The following is a 12,926-nucleotide window of genomic DNA, read 5'->3' as shown; positions in this document are numbered from 1 at the left end:
CACAGGTGTCCCCGGCGCTCCGGCTGGAACCGATTTCTTGTCCCCGTCTCCCTTTGTTTATTTACCACTTATTCTAATTGAGATTTTCTAATTATTCATAAGGTTTTCCAGTCTCCGGGCAGCTTTTGTTGTTAGTAACTGTTGAGATTTTTTTTTTTTTTTTGCTCAAAGTGAACCATCAAGGGGCTAATCAGCTCATTTCGAAGCCGTGGTTGAACATTAAAGTTACAATACCCTTTATCTCGGAGCCTTGGGTTGTTATTTCTTTGGGGGGGAAAAAAAACTATATTTTATGCCAAAATCTACTAAACAAGTATAAAAGATTTGTTTCAGAGATGAAAATGAGGCTTCAATGAACGACAAACATTTCAATACGTTGTCTTTTAAAGGTCCCATTTTGCGTAAATTCAGATTTATACTTTATAATTCAGAACTTTAAAGCGGGTCCACGTGCTATATAAACGACTGTAAAACTGTCAAAATGCTCAGTCCTTGGAGAAATGCGCGCACCCCCTATCCGGCAAATATGTCGCTTGGACTCGCGTATGTTTTGTCATGATGTTTTTATGATTTATGATGACGTCATAAATTCCCGCTGATGTCATATGTCGGACTTCGGCCACCGTCTCACCTTTTATGTGGAACAAAACGCAGAGCGGTGATTCTGTTGCGGAGCTACAACGCCGCAAGACCGAAGGAGAGCTTGCGATTGGGCCGAGCGTGCGTCGCCAAGAAAAGAGTCAGCCGATCAGAAGAGAAGGAACGCTGACACAAACGCACCTTTAAGACACAAGACACAAAACAGCCTGTTCTCGGTAGAGCAGAAGAGACACATCTTTAGAGAGGGGATTTCAAAATGTTTAGAGGTGGCTTCTGGTACTTCAAACCACAAAAAAAATATCCTCTTATTGACATCAAGAAAAGTTTAAAATAAGGGACCTTTAAACGTGGATAAACCAGGACACAGTCTGATGGAAATTAACGACAGCTTTTACAAAACAGAGCAGCCTCAACAGGCAACGGCACAACTAGAGCAGAGACGAACGCTGCAACACAATAAATATATTAATAAAAAAAAAAAAAAAAAAAAAAAAAAAAAAAAGACAAACCACAGAGCTCTCCCTCTGTTCCTCTCATGTGATGTAAGCATTTTTGTGTCGACCTGTATAATTTATGATCTTCCTCTCTTGTTCACGCCAAAACCAATACCTCCACTTTTTCTCTGATCTCTCTAATTTTCTGTGAATAATGCCTCTGAGCGCTTTGGTTCATTCCATAGTGAACCAATTATGGCCCATTAAACACTGGAGAAGACTGAAATCAGGGGATGGGCGAGATTACTGGTGTCAGCTTAATGACTAGACAAGAAGTCAGGAAATCAGGGTGGGCGAGGTGAACCTGTAACACCCCCCCCCCCCCCTCTCTCCTCCCCCGCCTCCTTGCCCCTTGATAACGACTGCAAAGGTAAAGTTGATCAAGTCACTAAACCGCTTCAGCGGAGCGGTTCAACGGACGAGCACGTGACCCGTGAAGGACGTCTCCCCGGTGGGAAAGAGTGCAACTTTATGAACGTGAAACATGTTGAGAAGGAGCGCGTCTGCTTAGCAACTCCTCTCCGGGTAAATAAAAACCCCAAATGGCAGCCGGGTAGACGAGGAAACCACAACAGCATTCAAATGGCACGGCGACGTGTTTCCTCTCAGCCTGAATGGCATTTACGCTGGATATCTTTACATATTGCGATCTATATTTTATTCATTGATTGTGGGTGTTAAGTCTGTGCCATGTTATTTAAAAAAAAAAAAAAAAAAAAAAAAAAAAAAAAAAAAATGGAGATGTTAATATGCTCAGTTTGCATTTATTTTGGGGAATTTTAAAAGTACTTTGTAAATAAAAGTGCAGGGTTATTCAAGTGCAGACGGTGCAACGCAGCTCGAGGCAGAAAAACAACAGCATGTTGTTGGTGTAAAGCTGTGAGGGGTTGGTTTAGGGTGAAGCAACTGGACTGTTAAGTGGCCATGTGTGATCAAACTTCCCACTTTTTAAATACCCAACTCGTATCTTTAACTTACTTGTACACTTTACATTTGGTTATTTGTGTTTATTTATGACAATACGGGTGTGAATGTGGTCAAAAAAACAAGAAAGAGTATGCAAATTGAAGGTTAAGATGTCAAAATTAAATCGACATAGAAGTTCCCAAACTCCAATTTTCGTCTAATAACACTTGTCAAGCTTAGAGCTGCGGTGATTGACCGATTAGCCAACAGAAAATTAATCAACAGCTACTTTATTAACATTCAAGGTTGAAGTTTTAATTGACTAATCATTTCTTTGGCATAAAATGACATATTTTCAAATTGCAGCTACTCTAATATGAAGATTTGCTGCTATTCTTAGTTTGATATTATTGTAAAAACATTTCATGGCGTCACTGAGGATTCTAGAAAAAAAAAAAAAAAAAAAAAAAGGAAGAGGATCTCTCACTATTTTCTGACATTTTAGAGTAAATAATTGATTCATTAATCAGTAATGGCAATAATAACTACAGTTACAGCCCTTAATCCAAAACTGAACAGCTGGTAAAGTACAAATAAAAAGCAGGAATCTTATGCGAGTCTGAGCGGACTGACACAGACGTCAGATTGAAACTGAATGAAGTCTTGTGAAGAGCAGAAGATAGAAGATATATACACACACCGTCTTAAATCGAACGGCATGACTGACATCTACATTAAAAGATCAGACGAGAGTCCCCCGGAGCAAAACGATCGCACGCACGCGTTCCTCTTCCTCCACTCGTAGCTGCTTGCTCGTCGGCGACGATCCTCTGAAAGCGACGCGGCGCCGTGGCGACGAGGGACGGTGCTCGGCTTTTGTTTATTGCGGTTATACATCTTGCACTTCACTGTAAAACAAAAAGCCCCCCCCCCCCACCCCCACCCGCTAATGACTCACCACGGAGAGTGCACGAGCGTCGTGTTTACAGGGACTGAGCGATTAAGTGGCTGCCGATTACAACAGTGACTAATACCTGTAACTGACGGAATCAAGTGCCGGACGATGCAGCGGTAAAGATTCACATCCGGTCGATGTTTCTGCGACGACAATGCATCAAACGGCGACGCGACGACGTGAAAAGAGGTCCCGCGTGGCGACGAATCCGAGTGCGATCGCGCGAAGCCCCAGTTTTAAAGCTGTTTTTCGCTGCAGTCCAAAACTATTTCCCTTTGGTTCACTTTCACCCTTTAACAGAGGCTTTTTAGTTGGTTTTTTTGGTTGTTTTTTTTTGTGGGTGCTGTAGGCAGCTGTTATCAGCACACACACACACACACACACACACACACAAAACAAAAACTTTAAAACCCACAGTCCACTACCTGCTCAGCACCAAATGGCAGCCAGACGCAGAAATAAAACAGCTGAAGATAGTGGAGCATTTAGGGGAAGTTTGGAGAGACCAAACACGGAGCCAAAAGGGGGCGAATGCGGTAAATCGCAGGTGCGCGGAGTCGACAGCAAAGCGATGAATATAAAAAAACAAACGTTTGAACAGTAACGCAGAGCGAAAGTCGAGAGTCTTAGGATGCAAACGCCTGATGGGGTTGTGATATCATTGAGGGGTGGGCGAAATCCATCCACACGGGAATCATTACTTTTGGAAATCGAGTAACGAATGCTGGTTTTAGTTGTTGTTTTTTTGGTAATAGTAAATAATGCAACACCGGAAAGGTGTCGTACCAGCAGTCCATGACCGCGGTTTGTCTCGAAGAAAGGTTTTGCAGGATGCTTTGCGAGATGAAATCAGGAGCATCGGAATTCAGGTTCTTTGGAAAATCCCTCCTTCTGTCGACACCGTGCTTCTGATCACCCGTAAGAGAGAACACTTTGCATTCAAATTGAAAAACTAACAGATTTAAACTTTCCAGTATCAGTAATCCGGTGTGAAAAAAAAAAATTGCTCCAGAAAATGTCCTGCCGGCGGAAATATGGTTATATAACACCGCAGCGGCAGAAAACTTGAACAAAACACGTTCTGAACTGAGGAAAAACACCGACGAAACAGTCGCGGCACGCCCCGCTTCCCATGAACACGCAGCTTCGGATAATTAGCTTTCGCTATTCGTCTGAGGGGCGTTTATCTGTCGGGAGTTAAACGCGGCGATGCCACTCGTTCCCCCGGCTGATAATCACGTCGGGCGCATTTGTTTGCTCAAGGAGAATGATAATTCCTTTTAAGGTGGACTCAATAGCAGGTCGGATGAAGTTTCACCGCAAGTCGGGCCTGCGTTTTTTTTTACTCTGTTCAACTCTCCCGGGAGGTTTCCGGCCCGACGGCCTTCTCGAACCGGCCCGCCGATCCGATAGCTCCGCCACATCGTCGCTTGTCTGAGGACGACGCTGTTGTCCGTGATAAAAGAAAAAAAAAAAAAAGGTTTGTGTTCCGGGAGTCGTGATGAAAAGTAATCCGTGACGCACACTTTTCAGTGTCTGAAGAAGAAACAAACGTCTTCAGAGAACAGGGAGCCCGAAAGGTCGGCCTTGAATATAAAACGCCTGGCCGCTCTTCACCCCCCCCCCCCCCCCCCCGCACCCAAGCCCGGGCCTTTTAATTACTTTCTCATTTGTAGGAGCCACCCGAGGTCCTGTTTACCGACGCCCACTCCATTACTGTCGTGTGGCCGAATGCGGTCGCCGCGGCGCGGTCGTCGCGCAACGTCCTTTGAATTTCAATTAATCGGCGGCGGCGGCCGCGAACACCGCCCCGCCTCGTCCCGGTCGCTCTTTTCGTCGCCCGAGCGGTAAACGACGCCCGAGGAGCGGAGGCGGGTCGTTTCCGGCTCGCACGCGTCACCGCCCGCGAACCGTCCGCGGCGCCGTGGGATCGCGCGGATCGACACGGCCGTCCTCCCTCGGGTCGACGGCGAGGGTCTGACGCCCCACCCTCGACCTCCGGTCGATTCCGCGACGCTCGCGAACAAACTCGAACCGCGTGCCGCGCGCACCGCGCAGCTTTAAACTAGCGAGGCGAGAGAAAAAAAATTCAGGCCGGGGGAGCGCCGGTTGAATGAGATATCAGAAGTGCAATCCGAGGCTCTCTGTAGTCATTTTAATTGCCGTCCAAAACGCCGGTGAATATTTGATGTTTGCGGAGATACCCGCCCGATATCGCCGTTTCCAGGAAGAAGTCTCGCTCAGGTGAGAGACATCAAAAGATAAGTGTCAAGAAAATGTGTCAACTCTGTTTCAAGAAATGCGCTGAAAGAGAATAATATCTCAAAGTGTAAAAAAAAAAAAAAAAAAAGTGGAGCTGTTTGATCTGTACAGAGGAGAGAGAGAGAGAGAGAGAGAGAAGAAAACAAAACAACAACAAACAAACAAACAAACAAGCCAAACGCCCCCCCGCCGCCCAAAAAAAAGAGAGGTTCAAAACCCTTCAAATCTGCTTCTGATGAAGGCTGACCGCGTCTGCAATGATAAAAATAAAAAAAAAAAACTCCATTTACCGAGGAGGAAGCGCCGTTCAAAAAAAGAAGAGGACACTTGAGTTGATTATAAAGTCCCCCAAAATCGTTGTCATTTATTTCAATGACGGCATTTAAAGGATCATCTCGTACTTCCCTGAACGCATCCTTCCGTCGGTGTCAAAAATTCACTCTCCATCTTGTCTGACAACAACTACAAAAAAAACATTTTTTTTTAAATAAATAAATCCAACGACGAGCCGGTTCTTCACTTTTAAGTTACACGGCGGCGACCGGGGAAAAGCTCCGTCTGTCGAGGGGGGGGAAGCTCCGAGCCGATCGCCGTTTTGAAAATCCCAGAAATCCTTTTTGTCATTTGTTTCAATTACAGCAATTTAAAAGATCAGCTGGTATCTCGCGCTTCCCCGAACGCAGCGACGTTGGCGGCAGCAAGATCTGCCGAGGGAGTTCTGTTTTCCTATTTTTTTGTTTTGTTTTTGTTGTTGTTGTTTTTTTGTTGTTTAAAGGTTCAGAAAGTGAGAGTCGAGGCGTCACCTCCCCCTCCTCCTGTAATCTGTAATCTGCGCTGACCTGCCAGATTACAGATCGCCGCCCGCCCGACGCCTCCCTCCTCCAAATCGGCGAAACCCGAAAGGTCGCCTCGGAGGACGACGCCCGGTGCGCGGGCCGGGGACGGGACGGGGACGGGGACGGGGCCCCCGGGGACGCGCGGCGCGGATCCGATGAAATGGAAACTTAAAACGAGCGAGTCCCGTACGCAAACCCCAGGACACGAGGGGCCGGGCGGCGAAACGGCGCTTCTCGAGGTCGGTGCCCGAGGGTGACCGAGGTTCTGCGACTCGTGCACCGTCGGCGCGCCTCGGCGCGGTGGTGGATGTCGGCAGTAACCTTTGACTTTTTACTCCACAATTCTCTCGGAACTGTTGCAACTCCTGAGGCGACATACGCTTCTTCTTCTTCTTCTTCTTCTTCTTCTTTATTTTTATTTCCACCCCCTCCCCACCACCCCTACCCCGTATCCTTTCTCTGGCGTTTAGCAAAACGCACTGACAAGATTGTAGGCGTCCAAAACATTTGTCTGTTCGGTTTAAAAAAAAAAAAAATCAACAGCGAGAAGCACGGAGAGTTCAAAGCCATTGTTCTCTCTCCCCGGAGCAGCTGCGTCCCACCGTCAGGAGATGGAAACGGTATTGGAAATGTTTTGTTTGTGTTTTGTTGTTTTTTTTTTTGGGGGGGGGGGGGGTAATGATGAGAAACAAAAACAAAAACAAAAAGAGAGAGGGGGGGGGGTTGTGGGAGGGTGTGTGTGTGTGTGGTGGGGAGGGGGGGGGGCAAGTTTTATAATGCATGTGTATCCTGAGTGTGATGTCTCCGGCGGTATAGTCAAAGCCCCCCCCCCCCCCCCCCCCCCACCACCACCACCACCATCATCCTGAATTCCCTCTCACGGCTCCTCATTAAGGCAGCGGTGTCATCAGGCTCCGACAGAGAAGAAGGATGATTTTTTTTATCAATGATTTAATTAATCATCAAAACTCCCTCTCTGCACATTGCTGCCCCCCCCCCCCCCCCAGGTTTTCGTTCTCCTCGCCCGTCAGTCACTCCCGCTTCCGCTTTACGTTGCAGATAAGTAACATCTTACAGAAACGCACACGTGATCACACACACACACACACACACACACACACACACACACACACACACACCTGCTCTCTTTTTTTTTTTTTTTTTTTTTTTTTTTTTTTTTTTTTTTTGTAAAAGGCACTGCAACACAAGTAGCCTTGTCCCTTGTCCTTTCTCCCTCTCAGTTCCCCTGACTTCAACTTGCTCCCTTCTCCTACCAGGCAGGCAGCAAAAAAAAAAAAAAAAAAAAGTCCCCCCCCCCCCCCCCAAAAAAAAGAGCAACGTCGCCGCTATTCAGGAGGCATCGGAGGCATCGGAGGAGGAAGAGGAGGAGGAGGAGGCAGAATTCACATGAATTAGCGCCACAAAAAGGACAACTGTCTCTCAGCCTGACAAAGATAATAAGCCTAGTTCAACAGATAAAGCCCCCCTTTTTCCTTCCTCCTTTTTTTTAAAATTTTTTTAAGTCTCCCAACACGCTTTTAAGCACGCAGAGAAAGCCACTGCCGGGACGAATTAAAAGGCTTCAAGCACTTGGCAGGAACTGAAACGGACCTCCAGATTAGTAATCTAAAATCGCTACGCTTTCAACAACAACAACAACAACAAACAAACAAAAAAAAAACCATGTATTTTTTTTTGTTTGTTTGTTTGTTTTGTTTCAGAGTCTCCAGCGGGGTGAAACTGACAAAAATAAAAGAAGAGGAACCCCCCCCCCCCCCTCCACCCCCACGTCCTTTGATTCCTCTCTTACCTGGTGTTGAGGCTCAAAGCTGGACAGAGAAGCAGTAAGCAAATAGCTCGGATGAATTTCATAGCTGTCTCACACTCCCGTTCCTTCTCCCTTCCTCGGATGCTTTTTCCTTTTCCTTTTTTTTTTTTTTTTTTTTTTTTTTTGGTGCCTTTTCCCCCCCGCGTCTCTCTCCGCCGCTCTCGAGCTCTCCCACTGGCTGCCTGCGTTTTTCTTAGCGCACTCTCGTATACACGCGCGCCGCGCGCGCACACACACACACGCGCGCGCCTACGCGCGCACCCAGACACACGAGCAGCGAGGCAGACAGATGCAACACAGTGGCTCAGCGAGAGGGAGGATCTCTGGCTTTAAATAACACAGGGACACGGACCGACTCCGTAATGGAAAGGAGCGGGTGGGGCTGAAATCAAGAGAGGGAGATCGGGGGGGGGGGGAGTGATATGATGTCAGCGCCCGTGCAGCTTCAGCTATTGGTGAGAGGCATTTCTTTTTTTTTCTTTTTTTTTTTTTTGGGGGGGGGGGGGGGGGGGTGCATTGTTTGGCGCTGGCCGTACCTCCAACAATACACCTCTCCATTCATTTTCGCTCTGCCTGTTTACTACCGGCCTCCTCCCGATAGGCGGAGATTGAGCGGAAACATTTAAGTTGGAGACTGGGAGGGGGGGGGGGGGGACCCGGATCGTCGGTGACGACACAGTTTTGGGGGGTCAAGTTGCGACGAGACGCTTGACGGATTTAGAGTTCGAGTATTAATAAAGGTCTTGAATACAGAAAAGTCGTGTTAGATGGCGGCGCACTGAAATTTGAAAAAAAAAAAAAAAAACAATTACCTTCACCAGGGGGATAAATCCTGAACTTATTGAAATAATAAACCGCAAAGCTGAGGATCATTTTTTAAAATGATTTCTCCCTGCTTTTTTTTTATTATTATTATTATTATTTTTATTGGCTTTACCTATTTTTCCACTGCGTCCAATAGAAAATAACTGTCCGTCGAGGTAGAAGTGAACAAATGCATCTTTTTTTTTAACTGAATTACAACTGACCGACAAGTTTCCTATTTTAAAAAAAACTCCAGCTGCGATCTCGACAGGTGGGATAAAAGGAAAGGAGAACCATGTAGAAAGAGTTCTGGGTTTCAGTACGTGCTCAATTCATACAGCAATATAATGGGATTTATGAACTATTTATGGGTAAAATAACCGTCTCGTCGATGTTTCTTTTTGTCTAAATTCAGTGAATTGAACAGCTGATAAATTAAGAATCGCTGCGGCTCACTAATGCAGAAACGATCCTAAAATACAACGTTGCCGACGCGCGCTCGTCATTCATTGGCTACGGCGCTGTTGTCAAATACAAAGTTGTCGCGCAACCCTGCGCCGTTTATAACCGGGGAGGGGTACCGACCGTTATCGCTCCCGCGGCGCCGACCGAATTTGTTAACGCGGAACTTTAGCTGCGTTGACGTCGGGGGTAAATCTTAAGCTTTCCCCCACGCGAGCCCGCGTAAAATATCCCGGTCCCGGCTTCGGTGGGGCGTTTAAAGGGGACGCCCGCGAATTCGCGGCGAAGAGAAAATAACTTGGTTCGCGCTTCTCCACCTCTGAAGTGCCCGAAAAAGCACCGACCCGTACCGCGGCGCGTGCCGGCGTTTTCTTTTGAAGACTTTTTTTTTTTTTTCCAGGACGTCAAAGTGAGAATAAAGTCCATTTTACTGCCGGGTCTTACCAAACGACCTCGCGGCGAGTGAAACCCGGCGTCGCAACGTATCAGTTCTGCAAACCGACCGAACCCTGGACGACGATGGAAAAATAGAAATGCGTGGCGATGAAATAATCGACCCCCCCCCCCCCCCCCCCCCCCCCCCCCCACCGAGCCTCGCTCGCCCGGCGAACCGCTTTGAAATTCGAGGTTCACCTTGCAAAGTAAAAAAAAAAAAAAAAAAAAACTGCTCGAGAACAAAAATGCCCGGCACCGAGAGGATGTTCCACGTCAAGACTCCGACGTGATGTAATACAAGCGGAATATTAAGCAGTCCGCGCAAAAGGTGGAGGTCACACACCGCGGGCATGATGAATGATTTCCATTAGAGGTTTAATGGAGTTTGGAGTTCATTGTACCCCCCCTCCCCTCCCCCTCCCGGCAGGAGCCCATTTTCCACGCCGAAAGATTTCCGCCGATTCAGTTTGGGTCTAATTAGAAGCCCACGCATGGAAACCCGTAGCGACCGGTCGTAATGAGCCCGCCAGGCCGCGGGCTCGCCCCCCCCCCCGGTTACCGGGGAGAGCGTCCTCGGCGGACCTCCGCGACCCGTCTCGATCACGCGCCGCACCGGACCCAAACTTGTCGCCGCACCGCTCTGAGCCGACCCGTTGAGCGTCTTATCGCGATGGAGAATAATTAGCATAAAATGAGCACGAGTTGTTGATATTATGCAAGATTACATTTGGATAAATCCCCACAGCTGAGCCTGATTGTCACATCAATTGATTTGTGCATTTTGTTTACAAATGCTTCATTTGAATTTTTGAATTTCGCCTGAATGGGACGCTTTGATTTAGTCAGAGCTGAGCACCGTTTCATGTTTTTTTCTTTTTTGTTTTTTTTTATGAATTCTGCTCGGACTTAAATACATTTTTTTTGTTGTTGTTTTGTCAGCGCGTAGTTTGCTTGTAGAATACAGCCACGATGACATCAGGAAACGGTCCATTGTAAGTTTTCAGTCATTAAAGCAGGTTTTCCCATCTTTCCGTCGGTTCCTCGCGTTTCCAAAAACCGCGAAATGACGACCGACGTCGAACCGTTTCGGCTGCTTTCCTACAACCTGGGCTCCCTAGAATCATTCCAGCTGAGTGTGTTGTATTAAATGAAAAATGTAAAAGGCTGCCGCGGAGCGCTGCGAGGCACATCAGAAATATTATAAGTGGATATTTTTCTTGTCGCGCTTCCGCCGATAATTTCTTTATGCCTATAAGCAAAGTCAAAGTCATAAACACCCATAGAGTGATGCAATATGAATCTCATGCAGGCCAATTTTCTAACAATTTGAGCTATTAGGTGAAAATAAAAAGATATCTCAGCTTTGTCTTCCCCCGCTGTGGTCAGTGTGGCAAAAATGATGAATATCGGACTTAAGCAGCACAATCATTCTTAAGGTGCGAGATGATCGAACAGAAATGTAAAGTTGCAGAATTACCGGCTTCCCGAAACTCCACGTTGAAATGTGAATTGCCGAATATTGGTTGGTATGAAGTATGACGGTACGGGTGTTTGGTTGGCGGATATGCTCTTGGTCCTTCTATCGTTCTGAGGACCACTTAAAGTTTCATACATTTCTGCAGAAAGGAACCGGCACGCGCTTTCATCCGACGGGCGTTTGGGGCACAAGGTTTGAAGGGATTTGTTCTCATGGTGCGTTCAGACCCAACGCGAGGCGATCGGTTCCCGCGGAGCGATTGCACGCGAGGTCGATGCAAAGACGCGAATTCGCACCGGGCGACGCGAAAGGACGCGAATTTGAATCCGTGCGAGTTGAATCTATTTTTTTTTTTTAACTTGAGCGGCCCTAATTGCGCGAGAAACTCTAAAAATTCATATTCGTATGCAAAAAAAAATTCACTTTGCGTTCGGTCAGAACACAACATTAGAGTTACAGTTATGATGGTGGTTCGGCTCACCGGTGAGGTCAGGCATTGAAATATTGTTTAATTTAAATGTGTAATGTTTTCTCACAAAAAAAAGTACTCGAAACACCTAGTTTGAATTGTGCTTTATTAAAAAAAAAAGAAGAAATCCCACGCCTAATTTTCTTAGTTAAACATTGGTTTGGGGAGGATATAGAATACATTATATAAGGGTTCGTTCAAGAGCAGAAATAGAAGTGTGTGTTTTTCGCAGGGCTTCGTGAGAATTCATAAAACTATAGAAAAGGCAAGCACTTGCCCGGCAGCTGTCAGAATCTAGAAAGCAAGGCCGCGGAGTCTTTGAGCCTTAGAAAATATATATTTTTTAACTGCGTCGAGCATAAAGGGACGCGAGTCTCGATCCTTTGTTTTGTTTTTTTCGTAAACCCGTTATCTATCCATGAAAAAGTTTGTTTTTTTTTGCAGCAGACTTCTCCTGTTTAGAAAAACCATGCCTCACGTTTAAAAAGCACATTCACCAGTGGAAGTGAGAAATCAAACCTCTACTATTTTCCACTAAGCAGCTGCACTGAGCAAAAATGGGTTAAATCCCTTACAAAAGAGTGCTTACTGTAGATATCGGCTCTTGAGGGATTGCACGGTATGATTCTATGTCCTATCCAGACGTCTTGTCTTTTTTGCCTTCTGGTCACAAGCCCCAGTCTTTATTTTCAGCCCTGCAACAGTGCCAGCAGGCAGCATTTCCACTTGTCTTGCAATAACATATCCAAGGACAACAATATTGACTGACAGTTGCCTGAGTAAGTTAAGATGTCCGAACTCCGAGCAGCCTAAAATAATGGCCTGTCAGCGATGTTGCCGCTTTTCCCGACGACTGTTCTGCTTTCCGAAAGAGCGGCCCCTCGTCCCCTCCACTTGAATATCGAGCTCGTGAAGATAAGTTAGGAAGTGCTGAAATCTCCGTAGTCTATTATGTACGTTTACAGAGTTAAAACAAACAAAAAAACAACAACAACAACAACAAAATCTGCCGTTCCCTTGCATAAATTTCCATTCTCGACATCTACAATGCCATTCAACATTTTGTGTGGAGAAAGGAAGGAGAAAACAACAAAAAAACAAACAAAAAAATAAGAGAGAGAAGTCTGGCAGCACAGCTGAAGCTTAACTGTCAGTCAGTTCGCTCTCTCGGTGCAGGAGTATGGAAATGTGCTTTCACAGAACTCGTGCTGAAATAAGCTCTGAACATTGTGTCGGGAATGTTTGCTTTGTCAACATATGTTAAGAACAAAAGAACGGAGATGCCGGAAAAACAGCCTTCATCTCGGTAAACACGGGACCCCGCTCAGCTATTGTGGGTTAGTAGTTAGCTTTTAGCCACTGAACTAGAAGGCGGCAATAGAGTAGACGAGATTTTAA

General features: G+C 46.3%; 1 protein-coding gene across 1 annotated transcript in view; it reads right to left on the bottom strand.

Annotated features, from left to right (window-relative positions):
- The window catches only part of luzp2 (leucine zipper protein 2), a 145,414-nt gene extending 137,232 nt beyond the window's left edge, over window positions 1-8,182 (bottom strand). The window contains exon 1 of the mRNA XM_069165615.1: window positions 7,864-8,182. Within this exon, the coding sequence (XP_069021716.1) occupies window positions 7,864-7,925 (62 nt within the window). The 5' untranslated portion in view covers window positions 7,926-8,182. The remainder of the gene's footprint in view (window positions 1-7,863) is intronic.
- Between the last annotated feature and the right edge of the window lie 4,744 nt (window positions 8,183-12,926).

This window comes from Embiotoca jacksoni, unplaced genomic scaffold, assembly GCF_022577435.1.
Source record: "Embiotoca jacksoni isolate LCO1_2020_lvr unplaced genomic scaffold, fEmbJac1.0.p SCAF_35, whole genome shotgun sequence".
Lineage (NCBI taxonomy): Eukaryota > Metazoa > Chordata > Actinopteri > Embiotocidae > Embiotoca > Embiotoca jacksoni.
The sequence above is the reverse complement of the archived record's forward strand: the minus strand, read 5'-3'. Positions and strand labels throughout refer to the sequence as shown.